General features: G+C 35.4%; 1 protein-coding gene across 1 annotated transcript in view; it reads right to left on the reverse strand.

Moving 5' to 3' along the window:
* Nucleotides 1-1273: 1273 nt before the first annotated feature.
* LOC104539863 (myosin-IIIa-like) overlaps nucleotides 1274-2576 on the reverse strand; it is a 5978-nt gene continuing 4675 nt past the window's right edge. Inside the window, exon 3 of the mRNA XM_010183509.1 lies at nucleotides 1274-1646. Within this exon, the coding sequence (XP_010181811.1) occupies nucleotides 1596-1646 (51 nt within the window). The 3' untranslated portion in view covers nucleotides 1274-1595. The remainder of the gene's footprint in view (nucleotides 1647-2576) is intronic.

Raw genomic sequence — 2576 nt, forward strand, 5'->3', positions numbered from 1 at the left:
ATTTCACACCAAGACTGCAATAATCTCATCATAACCCCATCTGAGGTCTTTTCCAGTATTCAGAATGGGTGGTAATTTATGAGGCCTGATGATTTTATGATAATTCAAGTATTTGGGACTGAAATATCTCAAGAATCCTTTACAAAATTATAGCATAGTCTTTTTAGCTATTTGGTTGGTTTTGGCCTCAAAACTGTACCTCAACCACTTACCTTAGCCTAGTTCAAACCTGATAAGCCTCTTTTCACCAAAACCCAAATATGATCAACAGCTACTGAAAACTATAGGATACATCATAAAATCATCACACTGTATATACTAAAAAAGATGTAAGAATTGGACAGTACAGCTGATATAACAAGTGCTGAAGACTGAATTAGGAAAAAAGAAACCTGGCAACAGTATTTCTTTCCAGACTGCCCTGCTGTTGATATATTGCATGGGACACGTTTTAAAGAGCCGAGGATTTTTTTCCTCTAGGAAAAAATTATTTCATAATATCTACATATATGAATTCAAACACTCTATAGAGTAACTTTGTTGGTAAACTACAGCGGTGGCTTTAAGCTCATTACTAAATGCTGGGTTTTGGCATCTATCACAACCTATTCCTAGTGGAATTTAAGAAACTTTTCCTCCTTGACATCATTTTGCATTCAGATACAATGGAAGCTGTTTCAGATCATGCAAACTTCAGTGTTCTACACTGTTTGTCCTTCTGGTCTTTGGGAATGAAACCACAGGCTAGGTGCTGACTGCAAAAGTCCATCTTCATTTCAGAATCACACAGAATTTGCAGGGATTATTTGTAGCTTTTTTGAGAAAAGGAGATGAGAAAGATCTCTCCTTGGTATCACACTATGCAAACCTAAATTTCAAGACTGGATTCCCTTCTTCAGGGGAAGAAACAGTTCTGAAGTTAAAATGCTCTTTTATGATAAAATAAATAAATTAAACCCAAAATGCAAAGCAATGGAAGTGGACATCTATGAAAGCTAAAGCAGAGACTAATTGCCACCTTTATGAATTTAGACACAAATATATTGTTAAAGCTCAACAAAACAGAATTGAGGGGATGAAGATATCTTCATTCTGATAAACTGTAGGACACCTAAACAGCTACTGTGAAAAACAAACTGCAATGGCCTGTAAACCTGCACACAAGCTGAAAGGAAGGTGACACTTCAACAGAGGAATCCATTCCATGACAGTTTTCTTTCACAGATACTTTTATTAAAAGGAAAGCTTCAACAAAGTCACCAATGGAATTCACACACACCAACTGAAATCTATTGATTTCCATAATTGTCCAGTGACAGAAAGCATCCAAGACCATTCCTCACACTCTATACTGCCACTTGCACATGTACAGCTTGGCACGCAAGAGTAAATATAATACTTACTCTCCAGATGTAGGCTTGTGTTTTTCACACTAAGAAAATAAATCATTGCAAAATATAAAAGTTAAAATATAAACACTTGACTCTTTCCTCACAGTCTGTTCTATCCGGGCTGTTTGGCATCTATTCTTTACAGGCCAGAAGTTTCACAGATGGAGTTTCAAATGCCCAGCAGACACAACAGAAGCTAGATTTTCAATGATGCTCAATGCACAAAGAGCTGGCACCTTTTGATGTCAGTCTAACCTAATAATTTATTATGACTTCCAATGCAAACTAATCTTAAAAATATCTTCCTAATGCAAGTCAGAAGAATTTGGAAAAGCTTTTAGAACTTCAACATTTCTTTAGAGCTTGTTTCCAGGACTAGACACCATTATTATCTGATATATTTGGCAGGAAATTTGTATTCACTTAGCTGAAAAATCATAAAATACAACCAATTCTTCCATCTCATTCTTACCAAACACTGATCAAACCTTAGCAAAAGCCTTGATTGTCATGAAAGGCACATTATTCCTTGTTAGAGACCTTTTTGTTTGTTTTCTTCTGTGGAGAGGAAGTGTTTGCAGAATAGGTTATAGTGAATCTATGAAAAAAGGAATGATCAAGCTCTTTGCTCCAAGATCAGTCAAAACTAAAGACTGAAACACACAAATTACAGGCCTAACCTTGGTCCAACTCCATTTGAGGAAATCCTGCTGCTTTCAACAGTATATGGCAAATGAAAAAGGGCAGTAGCCTTTTTTTCTTGGCTGATTTGTCTATTTGTGCATCTACTTGCACCAAAAAAGCAATTAAATTCATTATTTTCCATAATTTCAATTAGAAAAAGAACATCAACATAGTGGTTTCTTTAACTGTTATGTCGTACCATAGTCATATTTAAAGAAATGCTACTGCGGGAAGATTCCTATGACAAGCCTTTCACCAATGAAAGATTTCTGGTAGCAAATCCTATGAAGCCCTATTAGAATTTATATCCTAATTCTGAAGGCACTGCACTAACACTTTAATATCAAAATAATAATGCTGAACTCAGAGCAGATCATCAATTCAGAACACTTAAAAGTATAAACAACAGTATTTATGACTTCACATGCAACCACTCTAAAGAAGAACCTCAAAAAAATTACTTGCATCTCATTTATTGAGTTTATACTCAACACAGGAATG

Source organism: Mesitornis unicolor, unplaced genomic scaffold (assembly GCF_000695765.1).
Source record: "Mesitornis unicolor isolate BGI_N332 unplaced genomic scaffold, ASM69576v1 scaffold53424, whole genome shotgun sequence".
NCBI classification, from domain to species: Eukaryota; Metazoa; Chordata; class Aves; order Mesitornithiformes; family Mesitornithidae; genus Mesitornis; species Mesitornis unicolor.